This window comes from Tenrec ecaudatus, chromosome 3, assembly GCF_050624435.1.
Source record: "Tenrec ecaudatus isolate mTenEca1 chromosome 3, mTenEca1.hap1, whole genome shotgun sequence".
Lineage (NCBI taxonomy): Eukaryota > Metazoa > Chordata > Mammalia > Afrosoricida > Tenrecidae > Tenrec > Tenrec ecaudatus.
In genome coordinates, this window is record NC_134532.1 from 217,181,822 (window position 1) to 217,209,298 (window position 27,477).

General features: G+C 60.5%; 1 protein-coding gene across 4 annotated transcripts in view; it reads right to left on the minus strand.

The window, feature by feature from the left end:
• Positions 1 to 205: 205 nt before the first annotated feature.
• Positions 206 to 27,477, minus strand: part of GAK (cyclin G associated kinase) — a 57,427-nt gene continuing 30,155 nt past the window's right edge. Inside the window, exons 12-28 of one of the 4 annotated variants that reach the window (XM_075544558.1) lie at positions 26,634 to 26,683; positions 25,804 to 25,952; positions 25,073 to 25,195; positions 24,371 to 24,508; positions 21,986 to 22,176; positions 21,570 to 21,687; positions 20,554 to 20,633; positions 12,012 to 12,205; positions 10,061 to 10,210; positions 8,270 to 8,752; positions 7,046 to 7,207; positions 5,958 to 6,056; positions 4,648 to 4,758; positions 2,135 to 2,356; positions 1,686 to 1,834; positions 814 to 990; positions 206 to 722 (exon numbers count right to left, since the gene is read on the minus strand). In XM_075544558.1, coding sequence (XP_075400673.1) covers positions 621 to 722; positions 814 to 990; positions 1,686 to 1,834; positions 2,135 to 2,356; positions 4,648 to 4,758; positions 5,958 to 6,056; positions 7,046 to 7,207; positions 8,270 to 8,752; positions 10,061 to 10,210; positions 12,012 to 12,205; positions 20,554 to 20,633; positions 21,570 to 21,687; positions 21,986 to 22,176; positions 24,371 to 24,508; positions 25,073 to 25,195; positions 25,804 to 25,952; positions 26,634 to 26,683 — 2,698 coding nt within the window. In that variant the 3' untranslated portion in view covers positions 206 to 620. Of the gene's footprint in view, positions 723 to 813; positions 991 to 1,685; positions 1,835 to 2,134; positions 2,357 to 4,647; positions 4,759 to 5,957; positions 6,057 to 7,045; positions 7,208 to 8,269; positions 8,756 to 10,060; positions 10,211 to 12,011; positions 12,206 to 20,553; positions 20,634 to 21,569; positions 21,688 to 21,985; positions 22,177 to 24,370; positions 24,509 to 25,072; positions 25,196 to 25,803; positions 25,953 to 26,633; positions 26,684 to 27,477 lie in introns of all 4 variants that reach the window. The other 3 variants (XM_075544557.1, XM_075544560.1, XM_075544559.1) reach the window with 3 other exon arrangements.

Sequence of the window (27,477 nt, forward strand, 5' to 3'; positions counted from 1 at the left end):
CCCGTGGGCAAGCGCCATGTGTTCCTCCCCATCCGTCCTTCAAGGGCAGGCGGGTGGGGCTACGTGCTGGGGGGTGGTGCGGTCCAGAGGGGGACCTCCAGGGTCACAGCCCTTTGGGCAGCCGTGGTGCCAGGGCCCTGAGCACCCGTCCAGCCTCCTGAGGGCACTGTGGGCATTGTTCCCCTCGGGGGATATCAGAGAGTAGTTCAGTCATCAGAAAATAGTTTAATTATGTACAGGACGATCATCAGACGGATTACAGAACACAAGATGCAAATGTACACCTTCCGACCAAGGAGGAAAAGCAAGAGCGAGCTGACAGCCGGAGCCCTGGAGGGTGGCCACCCCAGACACCTCCTCCCGCTGCAGTGGGCCACGTGGTCCTCTCCTTCGGACGAGAGGCTGAACGTGGACAGCAGCCGGCGGCTCCGGAATGGCGCTCCCACCTCCAGTCCTGGGGGGATGGCGCTTGCTCCACTGTCAGTGAGGGCCCCATGCCCCGGGGGTGGACGGGCGGGCTAGGGGCTCCATCATGGGGGCAGCACTTGTTCCACAAGGACCGAGGGCTCCATGGGCAGCACATGGACGCGGGCGTGAGGTGGGTGGGCCAGGCGACCTGCTCAGAAGAGGGCTCTAGAGCCCTGGTTCTCAAACTCGGACCAGGCGTCACTGAGCTCCATGAAGATCATCTTGGCGTGCTGCTCGTAAGGCTGGCCCGTGGCCTGCGGGCAACACACACGCACAGGTGAGGTGGGCACTCTCTCCTGTCCACCCCCAGTGAGCACGCAGTGCGAGGCAGGCAGGAGCACTCACCTTGTCGGGGTGGACGACCAGCACAGCCCGGCGGTAGTGCTTCTTGACCTGGCCAGGCGTCACCAGGTCGGCCATGCCCACAGGCGTCCAGCGGCTCTCACCCTCCCAGAGCACCGTGTGCAGCGTTGACAGCAGGGCGCGGATGTTGCGCTCTTTGCCCTCGATCCAGTCCAGGAGCTGTGGGGCACACAGGAGCTAGAGCCCAGCCCACCCAGGTGACCCCAGCAGCACATGAGCTGTCTCCTGTCCTCCCATGGGTGCCAGTTGGGACTGTGCATGGGGGCAGTGATGACCACGCCCTGAGTGCAGGGGGGCTGCCAGCCCAGGGCACCCAGTTTTGGAGTGCCCCGGGGCCAGGCACACTGGGGGGCGGGAGGGCATCGTCCCTGGGTTGCTTGACACACAGCCCGGGCCCCTCATGCCCAACAGGGCCCCCTGCCGCTTGTCCTGGGTAGTGCCCTGTTGGGACCAGTCCACCTTCAAGTCTTCCAAAACTGGTCTTCAGAGACCCCACACCTCCACCCCCCCCCCCCCACATGCACATACACATGCACGCACACAAGTCTGACCTCTATCACCTTCTCCCAGGCTCCGAGCCACAGACCCACCCATCTCCCACCACTCAGCACCCCCACCCCCAACCCCTTCCAGAGGCCACTTGGGAGATCCCCAACAGAGCTCACACCAGCCCTGCATGGCAACACAGGGATCTTGCCACCCTGACCCTCCTCCAGCTCACCCTGAACCCCAGGGGTCCCGGGTGTGAGTGGGGAAGGGCCAGGAGCCCCCGTGCGGGAGCAGCGTCCCACAGGTAGCCTTGAGCAGAGCCCTGGTGAGGGAGCCCCTGTGTGCCTGCCTCCCGGCGGGCGCACCTTGAGCTTGAGCGGGTCGGCATCCCTGGCTGTGCCCTGCCGCCGCATCTCGGCGATGGTCCTTGGTCCCTTGCGGTCAGCCTTGGAGGGGAAGCCTTCGTTGGGCAGCAGGTCCTCAAAGTCGCTCTCCGACACCTTGGGCTTTGGAGCTGGCAGAGGATAAAGCAGGGCCGTCTCACAGGAGGAAGCTCAGGGCCGCAGCACAAAGTGAGCAGACCAGGGAGGCTGCTCCTCCAGCCCTCTCCCACCCCAGGGTGCGGCTGGCCTCACTGGTCGCCCCAGCCAGAGGGGACACAGGACACAGAGAGCTAACCCACCAGAAGATGCCAGAAAAGGGGCTGCCCAGGGTCTCCCCCCACCCACCCCGCCTATAGGAAGATGGGCTGAGGACAGGAGGAGGAAGATGCTGCCGCGTGACAGACAGGTGATCGGTCACCCGGACGACTTACTGAAGCTGGGTGTGCGGACCCCCCTCTCCTCGCGGCCGCCAATCACGCTAAAGTTCATGCCGTAGTTGGGTCGTGGTGGTGGCGGCGGGCAGGCTTTGGCAGTGGACGGCTTGGCCTGGGGTGACCAGGTGGTGGCCGGGGCAGGGGGCCGGCTCGTCTGCCAGGAGCTGCCACTGCCCTTGGGAGGCGGGGCCGTCTTAGGGATGAAGCCGCTGGGTGAGCCTGAGGAGGCAGGACAGGGCGGCTCAGAGCAGGGGGGCAGGGGAAGCCTTGTCTACAGACGCCAGAGTAGGGGGTTCACACCACCTCGACCCCCAGCACGTGAGGGAGGATCTCCCACTTCCCCCAGACAACAGTGCGGCGGTGACTGAGAACATTCTTGATGGGAGGCAGACAGACCGATACCCCAACCCGACTCCCAACATGGTCTAGCTGCCCCGTCCTTCCAGTGCCCGTTGGTCCTCAGGGTTTAAAACAACAACAAACGACTCACAAGACGTTGCCAAACTGGCCCCAGAAGATCAGGGGAGTACCTGAGAGCACCTCATCCAGAGGTCAGCCAAGGCCAGGGGCTGGTCAACCAGGCCCCCAGCCCAGCAACCACGTTAGCCTCAGGCAACCACTTCACGGAGACCTCTGTGTGTGTGTGTGCTGGGGGGGCAGGTGCAATCACGGCCCTCAGAACCTGCATGTGCGCACGTGAGCAAGTACACAGCTCCTGCTGCACCCTGAGCAACCCTCAGAGCAATCACCCCCGCTCCCCACCACGGACGCTCACACCGTGACGTGTGACTGTCAGGGAACGCCCACCCGTCTCTCTCGAGCAGCAGTCCACGGTACCATGGGCCACAGGGAGTGCAGCCCCCTTGCGAGCGTGTCCGAGTCCACTGGTGGTTTTCACAGGCACTTCCGGACGCGGATCCCAGTCGTCAGGCCTCCGTACCCGCCGGCACTCCCTCCTGGCATCAGACTTCCAGTGGCTCACCTCCTCCGAGGGGGGAAGCAGACACCCCCTTCGCCGATGACACGCTGAGCACGAGGCGGATGACAAGCAGGGGCTGCAGCCTTCAGCGTGGATCACCACAACGCAAGCGAGACCCGAGCCCTCACATCGGGGCCTCCTCGACAGCCGCGGTCTGCACCCCAGGCCTGGGTCTGATCTGCTGAGGCCCCTGGCTTTCTGTGTGTGCTGGGTAGAACAAGTCTTTCTCGTATTCTTCTGCTTCAAAAACACGCTACCTTGTCTGGGTCCTCTGCTTGCCAAGCATCTTTTACAACAAGCTTGTTGGTGACCATACACAATCTTGTGTTGTCCCGCTGAGGCACACAGGTTTGAGGTCTTCTGACTCTCAGGACGGGGAACCGCCAGCTCGCTTAAATGCTGAGACTTCCCATCCACGGACACGGCGGGCCGCTGTCCACGGACGTGAGCCTCTGTCCACAGGCAAGGGAACCCTCTCTCCATAGACACGGCGACGCTGCATCCACAGACACGGTGAGCCTCTCCCTTTGTTTAGGTTCCTGCTTTGTTCAGCAGCTTGCACCATCAACTGTCCCCTTGCTTTGGGGGAGTATTGGGGTTTCATTTTCTCGTGAGCAGTTGGGAAAGCAACTAGAGCACTGACCTCGCTGCACCCCTTAGTTCTCAAGGATTTCTGCCTGTGCCCTGGAGTTCCTTTGACCAGAGGCGCACTGTATCCACTCTCCGTGCTCACTGCACCCAGCAGACCCATGTGCAGGGAGGAGAGGGCGTTCCTGCCCTCTATGGGATCCGGGTGGGGAGAGAGCACCAGTCTTGTCTTCATCAAGCCGCCAGGGTTTCATGCGGATGACCAGGTTAGGACGCTCCCACCTGCCCCTGGTTTGTGGCAGGAATTGGCCTGATTTTGTCGGCTGCTCTCCTGTGACCACGGCCATTTCCCTTCTCCCTCGGGATAATACTGCTTCGGAGATGTCTCCGCAGCCTTGGGCATTCCTGGGACAGAGCTGTGGATTTTCCACATGGGAGTCTTTCTCCATCCAGGAAACGCGGAGCCTGAGGGAACTGAGTCTGTCCTCTTCGTGAGTGACACGGCCCGGTGGTGACAGGGCTGTCCTTCCTTCCACACAGGGCAGCTGCCGCATGCGGGGCCCCCGCGCTGCTCTCAGGGCCTGTCTGTGCCCGAGGGCAGGAGAGGCTTTTCCTCACCACGGGTCCTGCACAGAGGCACAGAGAGGGGCGTGCAGTGTGCTATGGATCCAGCACCAGGAGCACTGCCACCCAGGCACAGGACTCAGCACTACCTCCTGCAGCTGCCCTTGTAGGCCGGGACAAAGGCAGAACCTTCTTTTAAGCCACAGAAACCCCTCCAGATCACAGGCCAGCCCCGCTTTGCTGCGGTCACTGTGCCCCGGGTTCAGGAGGCCCAGTGAGCACGACAGACCGAAGCACAGTGGGCAGAGGGGTCCAGCGCTGCCACAGGTAAACACCCCTACCGGGAAGGCTCGCCATCGGACCCCTGCAAGGACCTTACCTGCACCAAGGTCACCGAGGTCCGCAAAGGGGTCCCGATTCTGTGACTTGGTCTGGCTGGTGGAGGGGCCAGGCGGGGCTGCTGCTGGACCTCCAGATGACAAGAGGGGACCTGGAGAGGGCAGAGGGCACGAAGTGGGTGGGCCTCCCGTGAGGGCCTCTGCTGTTCCTTCAGGAATTTTTCTTCATACCCTTGAGGCACTGTGCCCAATGCTGGCAGCCCCGTGCTTTGGCTCTGGACTTCGGGATTTGCTAGATCAGTTTCACACTAAAATGGCAAGTGGCCGAGAGCCATCTCCAGGGACACTCCCAGGAGAGCAGGCCCTTTGGGATCACCCAACCACCAGGTGATTACCCAACCACCAGTGCACATGCCCCCTGGCTCTGCCACCCCAGAGCCCCTCCTCCTGGGGCCTAATTGACACGTGGGTGCTAACGCTTGCTCCCCAAGCTCAGGGGGCCACCCTGTAGGGTCACAGGAAGGACGGGTCTCAGCCTCAGATAGGAGGGCTGCTCTCCACACAGAAAGAACTCTCACCAACCAGGCAGCCGAGGGGTGCAGACAAGGTCAAAGGGAAAGTCAGTACTCCTAGGTGTACAAAGCTGACTACGCCTCCCCCAGGGTAGAAAACCCTAGTGACCCAGCCTCCTGCCCCCACAGGTGCTGCGTGGGGCTCACTAAATAAAGCACACCCAGAGAGCAGAGAAGGTGCCCCGACTGCCAGGAGGGCATGGGGCTCTGTCTGAGGCCCTGAGAGGCCGGGACGGCGAGACTCAGTCTGACGGACTCTGCACGTGTCACCAGGAGAGACCAGTCCCTGGAGAGGGCCATCACACTGGGTAAAGTGGGGGGCATCTCAACGGGAAGGCCTGGGTGAAATGGATAGATGCCGTGGCTACGCCGCCGTGGGGCCGGTGCAGGCCTGGGGGTGGGGGGTTGTGCACAGGCTCGACACGGGTTAGAACCACCCGGAAGGCACCTAACAATGACCGCGGAGCCTGGGTGTGCACCTGCTCTGGGGGTGCCAGCCTGTGCACACAGCAATGCCGCAGTGGGTGGATGGCAGGGGTACTCGGAGGTGGACAGACGGGCCCACAGATGAGACAGGACGCTGCCTGCACGGGGCCCTAGGAATCTAGAACAGGGACACGGACAGTCGAACTGACGGTCGGAACCAGAGACGTGAAGGGCAGGGACACGCTGTCCCCTGGGCAACGCTCCATCCAGGTGCATCTGCATGGGCTGCGGCTGTCCTATTGCAATGACTATGCGGCACACAGTGCCCCCACCCAGGAGTCTGAGCTCCCTACCGTCGGCGGCAGGCGTGGGGGCCCACGTGTCCCATCCCCGCAGGAGGTCCGGGTGGCTGGAGGAGGTGGCCATCCTGCTAGGCTCCGTGGGGAGGTCTCCTGGGAGAAAGTGCAGAGCAGCATGTTTCAGTCCACGCGCACTTGGGACACCCTCGGGAGGCTGGTGCCAGCGAGCTCCCCTCCCCGTGTAAGCTGGCAGGAGGGTGGCCCAGAGGACAGCCCCCCAAAAGCAGCTGTGCTCAGCCCCTCAGGCCCCGACCAAGCCCAGCGAGCATGGCCAGGAAGGGCATGCAGTGAGCACTGCCATGCCTCCTGGCTTCGGGGAGAAGGACCCGGGCCTCCCACCCTCAGTCTGCCGGGTGCACACGGCCTGCGACAGCCCACACCACAGCCTCCACCTCTGTGACCCCTGGCCTGACTGCCGGTACTTGTTTAAATACACACTCATCTCTCCTGTACCCGCCCAGGGCACTCTGGCCCCTCCACCAACAGGTGCCTACCGAGTCTCAGATGGATACACCTGGCTGTCCTTGCCCACAGTCTGGCACAGCATGGAGGCCAGGACGGCTGTCCCTGCATCTCCCGGGCTCACGAGCCCTGGCCCCATGGCTGCTGCAGTACTCTGCCCCCACCCCCACATGGCCCGTCTACACGTGGTCCTTGCTTGCCCTCTGTGGTGTGGCTGGCATGACGTGGGGCCTGGGCTGCTGATGGGCACCGTGACTTCAGCACACAGCACAGGACCCAGGGGAGGGAGCACCTGGGGGTGGGTTGCTGTGCAGACCCCAGGTGAGCAGCATGTGGGGGGTGGAGGGAGCAGAATTGGGCCCTGTGGGGGCTCCTGTTTCAACCAGCATGTGGGACCACTGGGTGGAGGGTGGAGCGGGGATTCAGACAAGCCCCAGCCGCCCCAGCCCACCTCAGGTAGCCCTGTGGGAGGGGGCGTGACCCCAGTGTTGGCCCCACTTGCAGAAGTCAGCTCCCCAGCACATGGGCCAGCGGTAGGGCAGGCCCTGCTCCACCAGAGGCGATGCATGCCCAGCTCCCCGACGCAGCCCAGGCTCGCCACGGGGAGACCAGTGGCTCACCGAGGTGCAGGAAGTCCGTGCTGGAGGACAGGGGCGGGGCGCTGTGGGTGGCTGGCGGCACGGGCTTGGGGTCAGGATGCAGGAACTCGCCAAAGAGATCAGGGTCCGCACAGGCCTGGGAGTCGGACTCGGGTGGCACCAGGAAGGGGTCAAACGGGTCAGCTATGGGCAATACAAGAAAGGCCCGGGATCATCAGAGGAGGGCGACTTCTTTCAGTATGAGCAGAGGGTCTCTTGACGCATGCTGGCAGGGGGCGCTGCCCGAGAGGGGGGAAGGCGGCCTGACCGAGCTTCTCAGGCTGGACGGACTGATCCAAGCCCTGGGAGCTTCCTGCTGGCTGGAGACGGGCAGACGGGCTCAAGATTGGGGGAAGCAACCCTTGGACATGGAAAAGCCGCTGGGTCTCAGGTTCCCATCCCTTCTGGCTGAGACCCTCTGCCGTCCTGAGTGCGGTGGGCTTTCCCTGAGTCTGAGCCGTCTGGGGAACTTCCCCGCTCACAGGGGCTGAGGCGCGGTGCCAGCAGCTCGGAGGTTGGGCATCCTGGGAGCCCCAGCTCACAGCCGGCGCCGCCTGTAGGACGCACGCTGTCCCTCCTCTCAGCTCAGCTCAGAACACGGGGCAGAGGGTGTTCCCACAATCCCTGCTCCTCAGTCACAGGCAGTGGGTCCAGGAGGACAGGGTCGGAGGGCGAGGCCCATGGTGGCTGGGAGCACAGAGGCCAACCCCAGCTCTGGAGAAGGGGTGGGCTGGCAGCAGAGGGCGAGGTCCTGCCCGGCCCCATGAGCAGGTGCTGCTGGCCACCTTGCTCCGTGCAGAAGCTCCGTCGCGGTCAGTACCATGTAGGCTGGCTGGCTCACCCCATGGACATGCAATGTCACTTGGGTACCTTGGGCTCTTGGGGGGTGGGAGGGGGCACTGGTGGGGTCCCAGATGGGCCCCCCAGAGGAGAAGAGGACAGGATGGTGCTGGCCAGGCCACTGGGTGGAGACCTGGGCTGTGCCGACGTGCTCTATAACCACGGGACCTCCACTGCCTCCCACCTCTCCAAACAGCTGGGCAGCAGCTGGGCCCGCTGGGGTGACCACTTCTGTGGGAGTCCCCACCCAGATGGGAGGTGGGCCACTCCTTGGGATGGGTCCGGAGCCCCTACCTCCTTCTGCGTGCTCCCACTGTACTCCCTCCTCCCCACACCAGTAGGCCCACCGGGACTCAGCCCACATACCGGCTGTGGCAGGTCCTTCATGGGGGGCGCTCTGTGCTCCCAGGGAGGGGCCGGGCCCGGCCAAGAGCAGCGGGGCCCCTCCTCCCAGCAGGTCCCCTGTGGGCCCCTCCGGGGCCGCCCCAGGAGGCACAAAGAGGGAGCTGAGCAGGTCGGCATTGCTGGAGGGGCCCCCTGCTCCCTGCACAGGAGGCCCCAGCTCTGGCCCCGGCCCGCCCTCTGAGTGCAGCCCCAGCAGGTCCACGCTGTCCTCGGGCACAGGCTCTGGCGGCGGGGAGGGTGTCTCGGCCGCAAAGATGGGGTCTTGCTCTTCAGCAGTCCCTGCACAGCCTGCTGGGTTGCCCTCGGCCGTGACCCCCCAGCCATCCTCGGGGCAGGCCACAGCCGCTTCCCCTTCTGACTGCTCGCTCTCATCCCGGTCGCCCATCAGCACGGGCGGGCTCTCGCTGGGGACGCTGTTGACGACGTCGGGTTCCGATTCCTGCCCTTCTGCGGAGAGAGCATGGGTCAGGGACTCGAGACTCAGGTCCCTCAGGGGTGCCATGGAGGACGGCGGACCCCAGACCCGTGGCCGGGAGAGGAACAGGAGGGGCCCCCACAGCCCCTGAGGAGGGGATGCGTGGAGTGGGCCCAGGGATAAGGAGGGGCAAGGACGAGGGGTCGTGTGGGGGCAGGGCAGTTTCCAGGACAAAGCCAGCAGTGAGTCACAGGTGGCCGGGCCAGCGGGTGACAGGAAGGCCTGAGAGGAGGTGGCTCTGAGCCTGCTTTACTGTCTGTCCCCATGGGATGCCATTCCTGATGGGTGGTGCTGGCTGTCTGTCAGCCCTGTCCTCTGGGGGACACTGCCCACAAAGTTGCTGGCTGGCCAGACCCCACCTACCACGGATGCGACCCAGGACGGTGCTGACCACCAGCTGTCACCGAGGCTCTGACAGTGCACTGAGTTACATGGGGACTGCCCCCCACCCCCCCATGGGATCAGGCAGGCCAACATTCCAGGAGGGGGCCAGGGCCCTCGGAGTCCAGTAACTGTCCTCAGCACCTCCTTGGGCTGCAATAGGAGCAGGAGGTGGCAGCGGTAGACCTCAGGCCACAGCGGGGGAGGCGATGGGGAGAGGAGTAGGGAGGGTGGGTACTCCCGGTATGGGAGCAGAGGGCCCGGGATGGGCCCAGTCAGGACGGATGGGCAAGGGGGTGTGGACCGGGCAGCAACTGTGCTCAGGCTCATGAGGGCACGCAGCGTCAGCCTGAACTCGGCCCAGCTGACTGCTGTGTTCCGGGCCCACCCCTCAGTCCCACCACCCGCCCTCATTGCAAGCCCCTGCCCCAACCCCTATCCTGGACAGCTGCACTCCCGCAGACACACTGCAGGGGGCAGTCCGAGCACACACACAGCAGTGCCCCTCAGCGCAAGGCTCGGAAAACACCTTGGGCAGGTGAGCCACCTCACTCGCCCTAAGGGGCCCCGCACCCCCCAAAGAAGTGCCATCAACACCCCTGGATGGCCAAGCAGGCTTGTGGGTGGGAGGTGCCATGCTGGCAGCCCTGGGGGAGCCTACCTACACATGTGAGCCTGTAGCAGGTGCCCAGCTCGCTCCCTCCCTCCCTCCCAACCCCTCACCCCTCACCAGTCACATGAGAGGTGGTCCTGGGCATCCCCACGTGGGGAGCCTGCAGCAGGGTCTGCCTAATGCCGTGCCTCTAGCGCACGGGGCAGCAGGCTAGGGGAGATGGTGATGGGAGGGTCTGGGGGTGCCAACAGGGTGGTGGTGGCCGGTGGTGCAAGGCCCCTACCATGCCAGTCCAGCGTGTGGAGGAAGCGGTTGGCATCGGTGGTGCTCTGCGGCGAGTCGGACCCTGTGGTCTCCCCTTCAGGGGACTGCGCCGCGGCCTCAGCATCATACTGGGCCGTGGAGCCGGGCTGCCTGGGGAGCTCGGGCTTCCCTGTCAGAGGAGGGACAGGGGTCAGCCCCAGCCCAGCGCAGCCACCTGCCAGCGTCACTCCAACAGCACAGGAGACCCACGTCTCCTTGCTAGACGCACGGTGACCGTCATAGCTGCCCACTCCAGTGCCATCCGAGTCACACGGGCACACATACATACAGGAGCTCACACTGCATCCATACATGCACAGCCATGCCAACTCAAGCTCACACCCTGTACACACAGAGATACAGAACTCACATCTGCATACATACATGCCAACTCACATGTATGCACATGCAAACACACCCACCTACACATATACACATGGAGCCCCAACCCACACATATACATGCACGGACATTCCAACTCACATGCATGCACATGCAAACTCACCCTGTACACAGAGACACACAGCTCACATCCACATACAAACATGCAGACATGCCAGTTGACATGTATGCACACACAAACACACCCACATACATACATGCAAACTCAAATGTATGCACATACAAACCCACACCCACACATGGAGCTCAAACCCATATACATACATGGACATGCCAATCCACATGTATGCAAACACAAACACACCCACCCACATACATGCATGGACATGCAAACTCACATGTACACACATGTAAACATCCACACACACACCCCTCCAGGTACACACCAACTCATATTCACGTACTTAGATGCATGGACATGCCACCTCACATGAGCACACGCAAACTCATAATCTCCCTCTATAGATACAGAAATCCACACCCACATACGTACATGCACGGGCACAGACTCACATGCACACACAAACTCACTCCTACACATATATGCACGGACACGCCAATTCACATCAACACACCTGCGGGCACACGAGCCCCACCTGCACGCATACACACACACACGAACTCAGTGAACACACGCAGACACAGACTCACACGTGTGCATGCAGACACAGACAAATGCATGCACGTGGGGCATATGCAAGCTTGTTCCCATGCACACACACCCACGTGCCCGTCAGGGGTGCTCGGCTCGCCTCACATAAGAAAATGCAGGCCGCAAACCAAGAGGGTGCCAACAGATGCATGTGAGTGGCCTGCACCCACACCCCAGTCCTGCCCCCCACCCTCACCCTGACACCCTTGTATGCCCTTGTTCTGGGCACCCTGCTGAGAAACGGAAGACAGACAGCTGGTCAGCCTAGGGGTCCTCGGCATACAGCGAGAGGGTGGGGCACCATCAGAACAAACCTCAACAACCATGCCCGCCAGAGCCACTCCCTGAGAGGCTCATTCAAGGTGCGTGGGCCCCAGCCGCTGGGTCACCCACCCAGCACTGGCTCTCGGCTCAGAACTCCACTACCCTCAGGCCCAAGGTCTGTGGGTGCAGTTTGCAGGAATCTGTGCCATGTTCTGTCCACGTGAGAGGGAAGAGGAGCCCTTCCCTCTGGAGCCGCACCGGAGAGGGGGAAGGGCCGGACACGAGCCTGCCTCGTGGGGAGCCACCCTGGGCCTGCAGCACCCAGGTCTGGGCTCTCTGTTTGCTGGGCCTCAGCCTGGGGCCAGCGTCATTGAGTTTTAGGGAGGCTTCAGGAAAGCTCTGTACTCCTGGGGGTCCCCTGCTCCCAGCTCAGGAGGCACGCATCCATGCACGCCAGGTGGGGGCAGTCTCAGCTCGGGCAGGGTGTGTGTGTGGTGGTGGGGGGAGCCCTCTTAGCCTTTGCGGACTTGGGGCGCAGGCCGGCTGTGTGGGGACAGAGGGCAACGTGGGCCAAGCCTGATGGCCAGTGGGAAACAGGGGCCCTGCCACTCACCAAATTTGGATAGAATCTCCTGCTGCTCGTCGCGGCTGGAGAAGAGGATTTTGGGATTGAGCCCCTTGGTGCTCAGGCCGTCCCAGGGCGGGGCCTCTCGGCTTGGCCGGTCCCGAGGCTCTACCTCCACCTCCAGGTTCACCTGGAACAGGTCTGGGTACTTCTCTTGGATGTCACAGGCGTCCAGGTCATACCTGGAGAGACAGGCATCATGGCTGTCGGAGCCGCATAGAGGCCCCCACAGGGACCCTCCTTCCTTTCTGTGCGGGTCAATGGCCACCTCTTCAGGAGCGAGGTGGCTGCGCTGTCCGAAGGACGCCAGGTACCTCGCCACAGACGGACAGGGTGCCGGGGGCGCGGGGAGCAGACTGGGCTCCAGCCACGGCGGGCCGTAGGCACAGATAAGAGCCCACCCACATTGTGCCCAGCAAGACGCACGTGGGGGCCTGGCTGCTATCTCAGTAGGGTCCCATGGGGCACATGTGGGGAGACACTCTGCTCAGAGGCCCCCTCCTCAGCCTCATGCGATAGCCCCATCCTGACACTCCTGTGGGTGGTCCCTGGCTGTGACAAGATGCAAGGGCACCGGCTGACATGCAAGTGCCCTGCACAGGGGTGGTAACAGCCAAGGCTGGGCTTCCCACGGGAGCCAGGCACAGAGAGCACCAAGGCCCCATATTCCAGGCAGCAAGGCCAGCCCTGACTCGGCACGGGCACCAGTGTGGCTGACCTCCAACAGGGGAACAGCCTTATGAAGCTGGATGCTGACCCCCAAGTCATGCTGCCGACACCCAGCAAGGGCCGGGCCTGCAACCCCTGGAGCTGGCTCATGCCGACACCCAGCAGGATCCCACCCTGCACAGTCGACCCTCCTGACATCAAGCTGGTCTTGCCAGCACCCAGCAAGGGCCAGGCCCCCAAAGGAGTAGGCTGTCCACTCCAGAGGGGCTACCCACTGACAACCACTGACACGGGCAGACATTTATTGGTGAGTGGAGCCCTGCTAGCAGAAACGAGAGCTGGCGGTTGGGTGACAGCACTTTGTAGGACCGGCAACAACTTCGTCGCAGAGAGCCTTTCAACTAAACATATGGAGTCTGCCATGCGGATGCACGGAAGCCAGGCAGGCTGCGTCTGTGGGGAGAGGCCGGAGAAGCTCCCTCTCAGCAGCTAAAAGCAGGCCAGGAGCCGACTGCGGAACAGAGCATCCGTTGCTCATGTGGGAGTTCAGGAGTCCCGCCGGAATCTTGAGAACATCGCAATGACAGAGTGGACGTCCCGAGCACCGATGACACAGACCCGAGGCGTGGTGGGAGGGCGTCAAGAAAAACGCGGGGGGGGGGGGGCGGGCACTGAGAAAGGCAGGAAAGGGGAAACAGATCAAAGTGATATCCAGAGAGCAGACCTCTTAGCCGTAGAGCAGCTTAGGCAGACGGAAGCAAGGACAATGTCAATGACGAGGTGGCTAGTCCAGCACTGCAGGGAAATGCACAGCAGCTTCAGAGTTGGGAAACCGAAAAGGACCAACACGCCCCACTGGTCTTCAACGGGGAAGGACTCAGGGAGGGTGGCCACAGTGCAAGATCCTGTGGACGCGGTACTGAACGACGCACGAAGCATCAGGAGAAGATGGAAAGAATACAGTCACTGTGCCAGAAAGAAATGGTCAACGTTCCACCACTTCTTGAGGTAGCAGATGGGCAAGGTGCCGAAGCGAGAAGTCCACACTGCACTGAGGGCGTGAGCCAAACCAGGGCAAAGCCAACCGAGATACGTCCACAAGCCGACAAAGCACTCACAAGTCTATGCCGAGAAGCGTGGAAGACAGCTGTCTTAACAGATCCCTATTTGTACCCACCCCAAAGGAAGGTGACTCTATAAACTGGATATCCCATGCAAGTAACAGTGGGGGCAGGACGCTGCCAGGGAACTGCCAGAGGCTCAGGCTTGAGTCAGGGGAGGACGTGGCGATATCACTGCCGACAAGACAGATGTACACTTGTTCTTTTATTGACTTCAGGAGGAGGAGGATTCCAGATCACTGGGTCCATGGGGAACCTGGACCCTGAGCAAGAGGCATCCGGGAACACCGCATGAAACTTTGACACTAGGAAAGGTGCGTGTCAGGGCTGTATCCCTTCACGTATTCAACCTGTGTGCTAGGCCAATTACCAGAGAAGCCGGGTTACATGAAGAAGAGTGTGGCATCAGGATGGGAGGAAGGCTTATTAACCACCTGCAGTACCCAGATGACAGAGCCTTGCTTGCTGACAGTGAGGACTTGAAGCCCTTGCTGCTGAAGATCAAGGACTGTGGCCTTCAGTGTGCAGTATAACTCAATGTAAGGAAGAAATACATCCTCACCACGGAACCAATAGGTAGCATCACGGTGAACGGAGGCCCGGTTGACATTGTCATGAGCTTTATCAGTGCTCAGGGAAGCAACAGCCAAGAGGACGGAGGGCACATTCCATTGGGAGAATCTAATGCACAAGACCTCTTCAGAGTACTGGAGAGCAAGACGCTACTTGGAGGACTTAGGAGCGCTTAACTCCGGCCGTGGTGTTCTCCGTGGCTGCACATGCCTGAGCTGGACGCTGGGGAGGGGAGATGGGAGAAGGCGGCATGCGTGTGAATGGTGGTGCTGGAGAAGAACTCTGAAACAGATCCGGGGCGCCCCACAGGCGAGACTTCCTCACCTTCTTTGGACACGTCATCAGGAGAGGGGAGCGGAGGTGAAAGAGGAAGGCACCGTGGCTGCAGCACCGGGCTCCTCAGGAGAAAGGCAGGCAACGGCCTCGGGCGACTGTTTTCTTGTACAGAGGAGTCACTATGAGACTGAACAGACCTGGCCATAAAATACCGCTAACAGCCAATGGGGGTGGCACTGCGAGGCCGGCCCCTCCAATGTGCACGCTGCTACACCACCCAAGTCCAGCAGGGGGCGCACCACAGGGCGGGGCATCTGGGTCGCCTTACCTCCATGGAGCCCCCTCTGCACCAGCGGGGCCCATCTCCAGCAGCTCCCTCCTTCTCTAACGACTGTGCAGTTCCCAGACAAACTATGTCCGCCTTCGCTGGCAGAAACCCCAGACTTCCAGCCACTGGGGGAAGGGGCGGGCTCCGGGGTTGGGCCCGGGTCTCCAGGGAATCCCAGCATGTTCCACCTGCTGGGCTCTGACTGCAGGCTTCATCTGGCCTGTGTGGTGGCGGTGGTGGTGGTGCAGGAGGCAGAGCCACGGCGACCCACCCTGCAGAGCCCCGCCGGCGGGGTCTTCTTGGCGGTCATCTTCATGGGAGCGGATTACCAGGACTTCTTCCTACGCGAGGCTGCTGGGTGGGTTTGAACCGCTAGCTTTTCCATTCGAATTCCCTGCTCGCCACTTCTCTCTGGAAGGCGGGGAGAGCTTCCTGCAGGGCCTGCCCACCTGTTCCCACAGGCTGCCACCCCCATCAGCAAAAGCGCTGAAGGGCAGGTCCCATACCCTGGCACCCGGTGGCCTTTAGCTGGGCTGAACGTCACAGGGCACCTAGAGAGGCCTCCCAGTCGTCCTCCTGGCCAGCTGCCCTGGGTCTGCGGGCTGCCCAGTGAGCACCGAGGGACACTGCTGTCCTAGAACCTAGAGCCAGTGTGCTGCTGGCGGCACCCACCGAAGCCCCAGGCACCCAGAGCCGAGTGCCATATCCCTCTCGGCTACAGGAGGAGTTCGAGACTCATCTGAGAAGGATCTCACACCACTCAAGTGTCAACTGCCAACTCTGACCCAAGACAGCCACACCTCCATCTCCTGTCCATTGCCAGAGGCCCACTTTTGTCTCGATTTAAGGATGGGCATGTCTGTGTTGGTATGAATCATGTAGGAAGTGTTCATACCTTAAGGATACAGGCCAGGAGGGATTCATCCTGGACTAACGGTTCTCTTGTACAAATTGGGCGTGTGCCCTGGGTATGGTGTGGTCATCGTTGCTGCTTCTCTAGGGGTGTTTGCTGACGGTGGACCCAAGTCGAACGAAGCCCTTGACGTCTTCCATCTCGTCCCTGTGTGTTGCGATGGGCCTACTGGGCCGGCTGTGAGGGTTTGTGTTCTCTGTGTTGAGATACGGTCCAGGCTGAGGGCTGCTGTCTTTGACCTTCATCAGTGCGTGCTGCAAGCCCTCTCAGCACATTGCAGGTGGAGGCTCAGTCCGTCTCCAGTCTGGATGCACGTTTCTTCTTCAGATGATGCAGCTTCCCCGATTCTCTGTTCAACCCTCAGGCTGAACGAGTTCAGTGGGAAGACCCACTTTTCTGGATGCTCAACCACAGCATCCCCTTGTTCTATTCCAGCGACTGCTTCTTGGTCTGTGGACAGGTTCCACAGGAGCACAATTAAGTGGCTAGCATTCTCCGGAGATACCAAAACACCACATCTGCTGCCATGGAGTGAGCTCACGGAACGCTCCCAGGTTGCTGTGGGTCAGAAGAGAGCCTGCCTCCTCCAGTAGAGTTCCCCTGTCAGGAATCCACACTGTCCTACAGGGTCGCTCTGAGTCAGCATCCACTCGATGACAATGAGTCTGGGTTTTGGCTTATGGCGTCCTTGTCAGGCTTTGGTGATGCGGCTAAGTTGGATTCAGAAGAAAACAGGGGGAGGAAAGTATCCTCTTGTTTTCTATTTTCAGGAAACTTCAGCATAAAATTAGTAGAGTCTTTTCCTTAAAAGGCTGGGAAAGCTAACGGTGCCCGGCTATCAAGATACAGCTTCGAGGTCTTAAAGGCTGGAAGATAAACAAGCAGCATCTAACTGAGAAGTAACAAAGTCCACATGGAAAAAGCACACCAACCTGTGTGATCATGAAGTGTCAATGGATCAGATATCAGGCATCAAAAACTCAGAACAGAAAATGCTATCAATAAGGGGGAAGCACAGAGTGGAGACCCAAAGCCCATCTGTAGGCAATTGGACATGCCCTCACAGAAGAGTCACAAGGAAAAGACGAGCCAGTCAGGGTGCAGTATAGCACTGATGAAACACACAACTTTCCTCTAGTTCTTCAATGCTTCCTCCTCCCAACTATCATGACCCCAATTCTACCTTACCAATCCAGCTAGACTAGAGCATGTACACTGGTACAGATAAGAGCTGGACACACAGGGAATCCAGGAAAGATAAACCCCTAAGGCCCAATAACGAGAGTAGTGATACCAGGAGGGTAAGGTGGGGGGAGAGAGGGAACTAATCACAATGATGGACATATAACCCCCTCCACAGGGGGATGGACAACAGTAAAGTGGGTGAAGGGAGACAGCAGTCAGTGTAAGACATGAAAAAAATTATAAATTATCAAGGGTTCATGATGAAGGGAGGGAGGAGGGGGGGAAATGAACTGATACCAAAGGCTCAAGTAAAAAGAAAATGTTTTGAAAACGATGATGGAAATATATATACAAATGTGTTTGACACAATGGATGGATGGATGGATGGATGGATGGATGGATGGATGGTGATCAGAGCTCTAAGAGCCCCCATTAACAAAAAAGCCTGGGATTAAATAAACAAATATAAATGTAAAAGGCTGGGCAAATTCCCCAGTGAAGCCATCTGGACACCAAATTTATCTTTTGGAAGAACTGCATTTCTCTCACAGCCAGCGCTGTTCCAGTTCATTCTTTTCTTTCACACGGAATTCATAGCAACTTATTTAGCCTAATGGCCTAAATGCTGGTCGACAGGTGAGTTAGGCAAATGCGGCAGAGCCACAGAGAAGAGGCTGTAAGACAGGGGTGCCCCCAGATCACTGCCGGGTCGCACACGCTCCATGCTCCCCTGCCCCTCACAGAGCACAGCCTGGACGGCTGTATCTATACAGGCTCCCTGAAGTCGTGCGACACGAGGCAGCCCAGTAGTTGTCTGGGGGCTGCAGGGCGGGGAGGGGCTGCAGGAATGATGGGGGGAGGGTGCTATCTATTACCCTTGGTTGTGTGTATTACTCCCTGATGTGTCAGCTCTAACACCCTGACACGTGACATCAATTCCGAGGCCTAGCACGCCACAGGTACTGGTCGCCATGTCTCAGAAGAGATGCCCCGTTTGTTCGTTCTGTTACACTCGGAGGGAGGGTCAAAGGGCCATCCTCTCCCCGGGTCCTGTTGACTTCCCCTGTTAGACTTCTGCTTCCTGGTTCATTGGCTTCTGCTCTGACATTTGGTCATTCCTTTCTTGGGGTTGAATTTGCTGGGTTTTTTTCTAGCTATCCGAGAAGAAACTTTGTCGTCGTCAAGTCTGCTCTGCCCAGTGACCGACCAGCTCATTGCTTCACTGGAGACACGAGGGTTGGTGGGTATTTTTCAGGCGCAATCCAAGAGCACCGACACAGAAGCGATTGCTCTAGTTGCTAACTGCAATGTTCAACACCCAAGTGAAGCTGGTGAGAAGTCATACAATCGTTTACAGCTCTCTACTGACCTCTGTTGACTTGTGGAGCGAGGACCGTGTGCACTGGTGGGTCTGGTGAACTGTCCCCTTCTACGTCGATGCTGCTTTCAGGTGCTGACACAAAGCTGACCCTTCAAACCAGCCGCACAAGAGAAGCCGGGGCGGCAACAGCTCTCACCTGGGCGAGGCTCCAGAACCTGTGGGGCAGCCCTACCCAGTGTCGGCGTGGATGGACCACAATGGTTTCTGGTGAGGACTCGTTGCTCATAACCAGAACCGTACCCTTGTCCGGCGGGACTGGCCCTTCCACGCCGTGCTGTCCACTTTCCGTCCTGAACGCCGTTGTCTTACCTGCTGCGGATGGAGCGCTGCCAGTGCCTTCTGTGAGCTGACCTTTACGCGCCTCATCCTTTTCTATCTCTGGACTGTCAGCATCTCTGGGATCTCATCAGCTTTTTAAAACGGGCGGGCGGCTCTTGCCCGCCCCTCAAACAGCCCAGCAGTCTGTGCCGTCTAATTGGGGTGTAGTCCTTTTACATTTGATGTAAAGACAGAGGCAGTTGGCTTCATTTCCTTATGCATTCGGACCTGTCTTCTGAGAGATGTACTGGCTGTCACGACAGCAGTCTCCTTTAAATCAGTGCACTCCCTCCCTCCTGGCCAGTGGAAGAATCTGATGCAGATTAACTGTTAGCAGCCCCCACTTCTGCCTTTTTGCTATTGTTCCCATTGATTTTATTTCCAAATGGATTTCTTTTCAATCCATACGATGTTAGTATTGCTGACCCAGTTACACCTCTCAGTGTTCTTCATTGGTTCCCCAAGTTTCTGGATGGCTTGAAACTCCTTTCTGTCTGCCCTACTGAATTTATTCTGTTAGATGCATCAGATGAATTGTGAATTTAAACTGTAGTATTTTTCCATTCTAGAATTTATCGTTGCTGCTATCTTATAGAAGTCTCTGGAGAAATCCCCTTCTTTCTCTGCATTTTTAAATCATATAAAAGTCTCTGCCTACTAATAACTATAGAGGTAGGAAAAAGGAACAGAAATGATGGAGCAAAGACAAGAAAAGGGAAAAGACGTAGACGAACAGGCACGAGTCAGTGCTGGAACCACAGCGACCCGAGTGGGTCTCTGAGCCCGTCACGGTTCTCCCGCGGGGCTGCCGCGGGTTTACAACTGCCGGCCAAGCGGATCGCAGTCTAATGTGTGACCACTGCAGCCCCAGGGCCCCGTCTAGAAGCACAGAAGAATGCACACTGAGCGAGCCCAATGTGGGCAGATGCCAGCCCTCCGAGGAGGAGCCCCACTAAATGTCCCTGCATCCTTCTCCCGTGCCGGCCCTACTCTGAGGGACTGGTCAGACGGCGCACACGGCCACCTCTGGAGTCCTTGTCTGGGAGCAGAGCCCCCTCGGCCCCAAGGGCTTCTGTGCCTTGCAAACCACACAGGGCCTCCCTTCCTGTCCCAGCTGCCAAAGCACGCGTGTCACTGAGCACACACAACACGCTTAGAACCCAAACTGCGCAGCTGGGACCACCTCTTCTGCCGCTCCCCAGCCGCAAAGGGTCAGGGCTGCCACCTCCCCGAGACGCGAAGCGAGGGAGTCTGCCGGGGGCCCAGTGCGCACTGCTCCGCCCTGAACACAGCTGGGCGAGCAGTTAGTGGGCCTGGAGGACTGCGGTGAGTGAAAACAGGCTATGCAAGATCCGGGCATCGGCCATCTGCTTCTACGGACTTCTATGTTTGTCTCCAAAACGAGCTAGTGAGCCTCCAGTCAGGAGGGGCGGCTGCCTTTCCCTCTTGATGTCTGTGCCTGCCAGGGTGCTCAGTGCTGCGTGCTGACGGCATGATCAGTGCAGACACTGCCGGTTCCAAGAAAGGAGGCACACTGGCCGCCCCCCCACCCCCACCCCACGTCACCATGCTGAGGAAACGTAACGCACGACAGGGGCTGGGAGACAAAGGAGACCTTGATTGGGGTGGGGGGGGGGCAAGGTCCAGAATTCCAGTCCAACGTGGCAAACTCGCCCACCGACACAGCACATGGTCTAGGATCCGGATGCACCCTACCTCCCGCCGGTCCCCTTGCCTGACCGCCACGCAGCGTGACTCCAACATACTTTGCAAATTTCACAGTAGTAGCGTTGCGGGGCACAAACCCAGTGTGGAACTGAATCTGGAACATCTTCATAGACGCCATCTGTGGGGAGAAAGCAAAGGGGCCCCCACGTTGCTGAGGAGGGAAGCAGGCTGTGGTCTCGGGCCTGGCCTCCTGGAGACTGCTGCCCATTTAGCAAGCTCCTGAGGACACCGAGAGGACCCTGGAGACCACGGTGCCCTCAGGGAGCATGCTGTGTGTGGGGTAGGGGTGGGGGAAGCAGGGGGAAGAAGGGGTGAGAAGCAGGAAGGAGGCATCAGCAGGAGCGGACGCTTGAGTCTCTGGAATGGCAATGGCCCCAAGCAAGCAGAGGCCCGTGGTGATGCGGCACCAGGATGAGCCCAGGACAAACAAGACCAAGTCGTCCCCTTCAGCTTGAAGGGACGCTGGGAGCTCCATCCCCTCGGCCTTGTGCACAACATCGGGGACTCCAGGTGGCAGGTGACTAATTAATGTGCAGAAGCACTTGCCAGATAACCGCTCAACTTTGAAATGTGCCAGAAGTCAAATACCGGGGCTGGACGGTGGCCTCCCAGAGTACGTGCCCACCTGGCTGGGCCGTGATCCTCTGTGAGGTGATGGAGTTGCCTAGTCTAGACTAGCAGCAGCACGCCCCGCAGAGCATCAGCCTGGAACCTGAGGTCATCTCTTGAGATCTAAGCGGTTAAATGGGCGAGCAGGGATCAGAGCAGCAGGAAGAAGCCCCAGGCTTGGAGAGCATCCCTTGGACCCAGAGTCCCTGGGCTGAGAAAGTCCTAGACCCAGGGTCTGTGGGTTTATGCCGGTGACAGAGACTTCCCCCAGGCCGTCGGAGAAGAACGCCTTCCCCCGCGGCCAGTGCCTTTCCTGAACGGAGAGGAAGCACGTTTCATCTGCCGCGGGGTTTCTCTTACAGCGGAAGCAGAGCGGGGACGTGGAAGAACCCAGAAGTCCACCTCCGCGGCTGAAGCTGGGAAGGGAGGGGCCGGGAAGGCTCACCTTGGCCTGCAGCCTCCCTCCGAGGGTGGAGCGCGCATGGTAGATGACGATGAGTACGTCCCCCTGCACTGCGACGCCCAGGGGGATCACGGCTCGGCCATCCTCGATTCTAAAGTCCCTGAGGGGAGCGAGGGGAGATGGTGTCCTAAGTCAGACCAGGCTCACAGGCCCAGCTAGAACGCCGGGGCCTTCGGAGGTCAAAAATGCAGGCACGGTGCACGCGCACTCGCAGCCTGTGGTGTCCATGCAAACAGGCCGTCTGGGGGCCATCTGAGGAGCTACACCCCCAGCACACGAGTCTGGCAAGCCAATGGGTGGCGGCCAGAGGCCTCTAAAGGCCTGCTCACGGAGCTCAAAGCCAAGGTCAAAGGCTCCCGGTGCACTTGTTTCCCATTGTCCCAAAGAACCAGACTCACCTCATCCTGTCGTACTCCTGGGACGTGGTGGCCACACGCTCACCCCCAACGTAGACCTCACAGAAGGGCCGGCAGCCGTTCCTCTGCTTGCTGAACAGGGGCACAGGGGTCATGACGATGGCCCTCACCAGGACGGGCTTGCTGTGCGGCGTGATGGGCTCCTCGGCCACCATGTCACACGTGTACTCTATGTACCTGTCAGTATGAAGGCGCTCAGTGGGTCTTGCGCTCCGTGTCCCTGAGGGCCCTCAGTCAGGACACAGCGGGGTCTAAGGAATGCCAGCTCACATCACCTTCCTCGCCCGCGAGGAGCCGTTCCAGCCACCACCTTAGGGGTGAGCTCACGAAACCTTTGACCAGCATGGCCTGTGAATGAGGTTACCAATGTCCAAACGGCCCTGGCAGACAAAAGGTTTCCCACCCTCCCCCGCCCATGTCTCTGGTGTCACGTGTGCTCTCTGCACAGTCAGTACTGTGTCACACACGTGCTCTATGCTCCCCAGAACACGCTGAGTCACGCATGTGCTCTCGCTACCTCGGGACCACGCGGTCAGCAGTCACCCGTGTGTTCTACATGCCCAGAGGCCTGGCTGGGCACACTCCCCCGGAGCACACCCAGTACAGATGCCACGTCACAAGGGCGCTCAGAGCAGTGGGTCACACGTGTGCCCTATATATCGGAGGACACACGGCGCACCACCAGGTGTCACATGTGTGGTACGTGTGTGCACCTGGAAGCCCACTGCACACTGGTGGACTGTCCCAGTGCTCCTCGTAAGGTGGCCCTAGTCCAGCTCCCGAAACCAGCCCACCACGGCACGTCAGCAGGCACAGTCTGGCACCCAGTGCTGGCCTCTCACTAGATGGCAATCCTGGGGCTGATTGCGCTGCGTTCTCGGCGGGCGCGCAGGCTCCACTTCCCCGTTTCTGTGGCTGACGGTGGAATCCAGTCCCTGCAGCCCTTGGTTCCCGGAGGCCTGTCCTCTCTACCAGCAGTTGGTAGCGCAGCTGTCTGCAGGCAACCATCTGCCCTCCAGACCCTCTTCCAAAGGGCCAGGCCCCCCAGGAGCCTGAGCGGCAAACCCTGCACAGGGCACAGGAGCTCCCCGCCACTGCAGCTACCACAGGGCCACAGGCAGCACAGTGGGTCCGTGCTTGGATGCACATACTGCGTGGCCGATGGTTCAAACTCATCAGCTGCTCCCTGGGGGGGGACGAGGCGGTGGCCTCTCCCCACCTGGATGTCCCTCTTGGAAATTCTGGGGGCAGTCAACCTGTCTAAAAAGGGGCACTCTAAGCTGGAACTGACTTGATGACAGCAGGCTTTGGTACTGTACATGGAAGTGGAAAAGAGAGAAAGTTCTCACACCAGCAGTGCCTCTTTCTCCATGGCCGTCCAGTACAGGCCAGCCCTGCGACCCCCACTGGCTCGCGGAGCATCTGTGCACTTGGTCACACCTCCTCTGTTGACTAGACCAGTGGGTACACTTTGCATAATCTCACCAGTACAACCAGCTAGACATGGGGTCTTCTGTTGAGGAATGGTCTGAACCCCACTTCAACAGCGATGCAGGATGGCCCGAGCCCTCTAAGCGTGGCACTCACGCTGGGTCCTTCGGGGGCAATCCCAGCTAACACGTTGCTGGACGGACAGCCCACAATTGCTCGAAGGGCCTGCAGTCACGTCCCGTGTTGGTTCTGTGTCGGCCCGACTACTCGTTTCCCTGGCTGAGCTCATGGCCTCTCTTCCCCGTGGGCTTTGCGGGTGGTGGAGGGACATCCGGGTCTGCCCCAGTCAAGCTCATGTGCTTTCCGACCAGCAAGGCTGGTCCTGCCCCATGACATGAGCAGGGCTTTCAGAGAGGAACGATTCTGAAGACTGGGGACTCCGAATGGCTAACTTCGCTTCTGGGGACGGGGCAGCGGGAGGAGGGGGCTGCAGGAGGAGTGACCCCAGGTGGGAACTGACGGGTGGGTCCTGGCGGGTCACTCGAGTTTTGTTGCTGCTGAGTAGAGAGGGCTGACTTGGGCTGGCCCAGAGTCGCAGCAAGGGGGTTCGCATATGCCCCACGTGATGGGGTCACCAGCTAGAAGACCATCTGAAGCCGCACTTCCCATCAGAGTTCACGAGCCTGTTCCCACACCACACTGCAGCATCCTGTGTGTGTGCAGGGAGAGCGTGAAGGTGCCCACTTCTGTTGAAGGGTCACCGTGGGGGCCTGAAGAGAACACTGGACCGTGTCAGGCTCAAACCAGGCTTCCTGGCACAAGACCACCTCGCGGGGCCCGTGTGCGTGGAGGGTGGGAGTGGAGCTAGGGGCTGAGTCACTTCTCCCAGACCACCTTGAGGGAGCTTGCACGCAGCACCTCGAGGAGCTCGGGCAGGTACCTCTTGTGCGACGGCCAGATGCCCGGCGGGCAGCGCTTCATGCTGAACATGTAGACGGCAGCCTCGGCGGTGGTGAAGAGGCGGCAGAAGCACAGGAAGGAGCAGACCACCACAGCCGACGCGGCCCTCCCATCCTGCAGGGAAGAGACGCGGGCATCATCACAGCCTGACCAGGCCTCCACACTGAAGGTAGGGCAGAGGACTCATGGGCACAGGCACCAGCTCCCTGCCTCCCGTGGCCCTCTCTACTGTGGGGGCACACCAAGCTCGGAGAGCTCAGACTCCAGCGGAGGCATGGGCTCCAAGCAGGCCCACCGTGCTCTGTCCCCAACTCACACCCTACGCTCTGGGTCATGTCCCCAGGACCCTCCATCTTCCCTGCGTGAGCTGTCAGGGGTTCTCTGGCTCTGCTCCCCCACCGCTCCCCCTGCTCCTGCTCACAGTCCCCGCCCCTCCATGGCCCCACAGGAACCAGGCACCCACCTGCTCTCCGAGTCGTCTCCACCCAGAAGCCGGCTAGTCCACACCCCTGCGTACCCCGAGGAGTCAGAGGGGGTCCCATGTGTCTGTTCTTTCACCCCTCAAGAACATGAGTGTCCTGCGTGTAGTCAGGGTGGCCTTTCCCTCTTGGAATGTCCCCGGGTCACAAGCACCCGTCCCTAACCATTGCGGCGCTGTCACTGTGACGAGCGACTCACCATGCAGTGCACCACACACACGTTCCTGGGGTCCTGCTTGAGCCACGCGTGCATGTCCCTGCAGATGCTGAAGAGGGTGTGCAGGTTGGGCGCTCGCCTGGCGGCCCAGCCGCACTCTGTCACCTGTGAGGCAGGAGTTGGCTTAGCCCGGCCCCTGCCTGCCCTGACCCCACACTTGTGGTCCTTTGCTTCCTGTGACTGGACATGCCACCTTCACCCCCACCCCTACGGGCACCACTGCAGGCACCGGGCCCGCCAGCTCCTTCTCTTTCTCCCGCGTGCCTCTCAACACCTAGGCTCTTTGGTGGCTGCGGTGACCACGCTTCACAAAGCACTCTCGGTGTCTGCTCTCACCATGCTCTGGCCTCGCTGTTCACCAGGGAAGCCAGCGCGATCCCCCTGGGAGCTCCCCAGCAGAGGCCGCATGTCCTCAATAACAGGTTGTCACCCCTTTGTTGTCCGTACACCTATAGGACCAAGGGGTCCCTCACCTGGTGTGTGGCAGTTCCGGTGGGGTCCCTACAGGCATGCTCCACCTCTGGTGTGAAGCCACACCAGTACCGCCTAAGTGCAGACCGCACAGCCACCTCTGCTCTGTCCCAGCTGCGCTGTCGCCCGCTCTGCCCGGGTGCTCCCATGTAGGCCCCTCCCCTCTGGAGCTCCTGTGCACAGCCTGGATAGGCCTGGCCTGGACCCCCGCTCCTCCAGGCCTCCCTGGGCCATTCACTGACCCTGCCATGGAACCTGGAGGCCCGGTAGGTCCTGGGGGACAGGTTGTAGACTGAGTAGTGCCCTGGATGCTTGGAGTCCAGGAAGAGCCGCACGTCCTCAATGTTGTTCTTGATGGCCGACTCCACACCCTCGGCCGGGAATGACATGGCTGCAACAAGCGGGGGTCAGCCCCCGGTGCCCCGCCAGCACTGCTCTCACCCCGCCCACCAGCAGGCCCAGCCCAGCACATGGAGCTCCACCAGGTGCTGTATGGCCGCAGGGTACACGCGGGCACCTGCCCCTCAGCCAGGTGGAAGCTGCTCACGGCTGGAAACCAACTGGGACAGCAGCCAAGATGGCAGCGGAGCCACCAGGGCAGAAAACACACCCGCCCACAGTCCAGGTAGAGGTGCCCCGTACGTAAGGCGCTCTCAGGACACACCCTCAGCACCCAGGCAGGTGCAGAGGCGCTCCACGTCCAGACCGGAGTCTGCCGCAGACCCTGACACACTTCTACCCTTGGTGCCTGCGGGGAGCTAGCCGTGTACCAGCTCAGCCACCACGGCCACCGCCGCCGGGGCTTGAAACAGGCACTGCCCCCCGCCCCCACACCACCACCACCACCCGCCCACCCCATGTAGAGCCTCAGGGGACCCCTAGCATCCTCAGGTCCCTGCAGGAGGATGCTCTGTGGACTGCTTCGTCACAGGATCCCCAAGACACTCAGGACCCTTTGAGAAACCAATGCTGACAAGTCCCCTAGGAAAGGCGAAGCCCCTGCCCCTCGCCGAACCCCCAAGCCGTCAGAGGTCCCACTGGGAATCAGACAAAGCAGCATCAGGACACGTACCGGCAATCCGAGACGTGATGTAGGAGATGTCCAAGTCGCCCTTCGCGTAGCTGCGATTCAAGGAGAGCGCGGGCTCAGGAAGGGACAGAGCCCCAGGCCGGGAGGCTGCCTCACCTGGCCTGAGGGGTGGGGCGTACGTGTGCAAACACGGGTGTGTGCATGTGCCAGCATGTACCGCTGCGTGTGCGTGTAGGTGCAGACCCAGCACCTCTATAAACGAGACTCATAAAGGAAGGCGTCACGCCCACCCCCGGGGCCTCAGTCAGGACACAGGCCCAAGGATGTGCCACCAGCTGGGGCTGCATCAACACCTGACCGTGGGTCCCTCAGGCTCACAGAGGCACATCTCTGGCACCCTTCACATGACTGCGAGGCTCCCTGAGAAGTTGGCCACCACCCCTTGGGAAGATGGGTGGGCTTAGCCCCCTGCCAGCTCCTCATCCAAGACCGAGTCATGCACTCGTGAGACGAGACGGGACGGGGATGGTGAGGCACCTGTGCTTGTCCATGTGGTTGGCGGGCCTTCCAACGCTCAGGCTCTTCACTAGGGAGACAGGTGTCCCAAGTGGTCAGTGCGGTCGCCTGGGGCCAGGCCTGGCCCCTGACAATGGTGCTCAGCTGCCCACAGTGCGGGCTCCACCCGTCCTCGCAGACCCTTGCTCATGGCAGCCTGGTGCCACGCTCCCACGGCGCAGCACCCACGGGCCTAGGGGACTGAACCACTAACGAGCCTCCCTGGTGGAAGAGCTGTGAGTGGGCTGCCCCCCTCTGATGAGGGTGCCTGGGGCGTCCCATGGACGCCTGCCGTACCTCTCTCCCCCTTGAGCAGCCTCCGTGGGGAGCA